This window comes from Sesamum indicum, linkage group LG11, assembly GCF_000512975.1.
Source record: "Sesamum indicum cultivar Zhongzhi No. 13 linkage group LG11, S_indicum_v1.0, whole genome shotgun sequence".
NCBI lineage: Eukaryota > Viridiplantae > Streptophyta > Magnoliopsida > Lamiales > Pedaliaceae > Sesamum > Sesamum indicum.
The window spans coordinates 753,548-756,412 of NC_026155.1; the positions used below are offsets into that span (position 1 = coordinate 753,548).

At 37.0% G+C, this 2,865-nt stretch overlaps 1 protein-coding gene across 1 annotated transcript in view; it reads left to right on the forward strand.

The window, feature by feature from the left end:
• The window catches only part of LOC105173116, a 7,608-nt gene continuing 4,831 nt past the window's right edge, over nucleotides 89-2,865 (forward strand). Inside the window, 6 exon segments of the mRNA XM_011094771.2 lie at nucleotides 89-491; nucleotides 494-796; nucleotides 1,005-1,091; nucleotides 1,901-2,010; nucleotides 2,436-2,486; nucleotides 2,596-2,767. Coding sequence (XP_011093073.1) covers nucleotides 333-491; nucleotides 494-796; nucleotides 1,005-1,091; nucleotides 1,901-2,010; nucleotides 2,436-2,486; nucleotides 2,596-2,767 — 882 coding nt within the window. The 5' untranslated portion in view covers nucleotides 89-332.

Sequence of the window (2,865 nt, forward strand, 5' to 3'; positions counted from 1 at the left end):
CCCCCCCCCCCCCCCCCCCCCCCCCCCCCTCTAGAACTCACACAGCCATCTCCACTTGAATTCTTTAATAGATTTACACAACAAGAGAAAGAAAACAAAAGCACTGGTATTCCACTTTATTTAGTCATTTTATACACCATTCTTGGTTTTTAGCCCAATAAAAATACAAATCCCATCATCTCATCATCCCTAAAGAGCTGTCTTTTTTGCATATTTTTAGGGAAATATATGCGTGCAGCTACCGTTCTTGAACACACATATAGATGTAGACTACTCATGTGTAGCTATAAAGATTGAGGCTTTTAGTGTTGTTCTTCTTGATGGGAGTGTAAATGGGTTCACTTGAAACTGGGCTGCCATTGAAGAGGGATTACCATCTGCTGCGTTCATCATCTCTTAGGAACAGTAATAATGGAGTTTTGGGCCAAAGGAGCAGATCAAGATTTGCAAGATTGGTGCTTTCCAAGAGGATTGACTATCTGCAGTTGATTTGTGCAGTGGCTGCGCAGTCGCTGTTTTCTTCTTCTTTGTTTTCCTCTTCCAGATTTTCTTCTTGCCTGGCTCTGTCATGGAGTATGGAAGTAAATCTGAGAAAGCCCACGATTTGTTTAGGAAGAATGGTGAAGCAAATTTTGGGGAGTTGGCATTCTTGAAAGAGTTGGATTTTGCTGAAGATATAAATTTTGAGCCTTTGAAATTCATGGACAAGTTTCAAAAGGATGCTAATTTGATGAATGGAATTGTTGGTTCCAAAAGGGTTGTGAGATTTGGATACAGGAAACCAAAGCTTGCCTTGGTAATCATTATGAAGATTTTCCTTTTCTTTTAATCAGTTGGGTGTTGGTCTGTTGAGTTTGATTCTTGTTTATTCGGGTTTTTGTGTGGACTGTTGTTGCTTTTTCCTGAGTGTAAATTCTGACTTTTTTGTATTTCGAATTTTTGGCCAGTAGCTTAGATTTGAAAGCTGTGTTGTTAAAAGAGGGTGTTTTGATATGGGTTTGTAGGTTTTCGCAGATCTGTGGGTTGATCAACATCAGATACTAATGGCTACTGTGGCTACTGCTCTGCTGGAAATTGGATATGAAATTGAGGTGATTAACCAATCAGTCATTTGCATTTCATATTTCTTGCAATCATTTGTAAGGGAAAGGAACTGGTTAGTTCTGTTGGAGTTTTCTGTTATTGTCTCTCTTGTCATTGTGATTATGTCCCTTTTGAGTTTTTCTCTATTATTTCCTCCGATTTTTTTTGGGTGACCTGCTATCTCATCTAGTTCATTGATCAATAATAGGAAAACAGAATGTAGATATGTTGTGTTTAAGATGGAATTTGGATGATACTTTAGTTGTACACCACTTGTCTAAATATAGACTAGCATTCGATGGATTTACTTCAAAGATCATGCAATTTTTATGTCAAAACTATTTGCTAGCTTAATCATGCTCAATACGTATGGATCTTTGAGGCTTGAGGAAATTTATTCGGAGACATGTTATATGTTTCACATTAAAATCTGGTATAAAAATGAAGATGTGGGTGGCTCAATCTAATTGTTCTTTTAGCTGAGATGGGGAAGACGGGGAAGGATCTTTTATCACCGTTTCGTGTCACACACTTATGTCACATATATTGTATGCGGCCCCTCCTTTTTCAATTGTACTATAATTTAGAAAAAGAACACGTGTCAATCACTCATTCGTGTGACACCAATATGTGATCCAGATTGGGGAAGGCAAACCATAAACATTGATGACATTGTGTAGTATTTTTCTCAGTTTTCTCTCAACAATATGAAGGAACTTGAGTGCAATATTTATGGAGATATCTAACAGTTTCATGTTTTCCAACATCAGTCAGAGCATGAGGTCAAAGTCTCATAGTTTATCTTTGGTATTTGCAGGTTTTCTCATTGGAAAATGGTCCAACACATGATGTCTGGAGAAAGATAGGAGTTCCTATCAGTGTTATCACAGCAGATGAGAACATGAAATTCAGTGTAGATTGGTTAAAGTACGGACATCACACTCAAAATTAGAATCCTAGAAGCTATTAGATGATCTTCATTCTGGTCTACTATTAGGGACGTACTCTACGATATATTTTTCCTCCTACTAGGAGTGAATCTAAACTCTTTTGTTCTTCTGGTGGAAGAAGTTTATGAAAACTATATTTTTATAAAGATTTTCATATCTATTCTTATAATGTCGCAAATAAATATTCTTGGTGATTAACTTCCTCTGGAAATTCCATTGCGTTCCTCTACATATTCTGCCTTGTAGTTTGGTCCCTATTACTGCAAAATTGACATAGTTTCTCCATAATGACCTATGAATTTACTCAAGTAAGATGAGCTACACAGGAAAAGTAATGTGTGGCTGAGGGAAGAAACATGCAGTTTCTGATTTACACTCTAATTATGTCCTTGTGTTTTGCAGCTATGATGGCATACTTGTGAACTCTCTTAAAGCTGCAGGTTTCTTGTCTTGGTGAGCACCTCTCTTCTTCGTGTAATCAATCCAATACCACGGAGTTGGTAATTTATTCTCCTTTTATCTTACTATGATGCAATAAAATAAAAGGTTTTACTTGTTACAGTCTTATGCAGGAACCTTTTAAAAATGTTCCTCTTGTATGGACCATCCATGAACAAATACTTGCTGCTCGATTGAGACAATATGTCACAAGTGGCCAGAGTGAGATTGTGGATACCTGGAAAAGAGTCTTCTCCAGAGCCACCGTTATTGTCTTCCCAAACTATATTCTGCCGGTAACTATTGATTACTTGGAAACGTAATGTTATTCTTAGTTGTCTAATGGATTAAAAAATACCCAAAAATGAGAATATTTTTTCATTTCTTCCTGCTG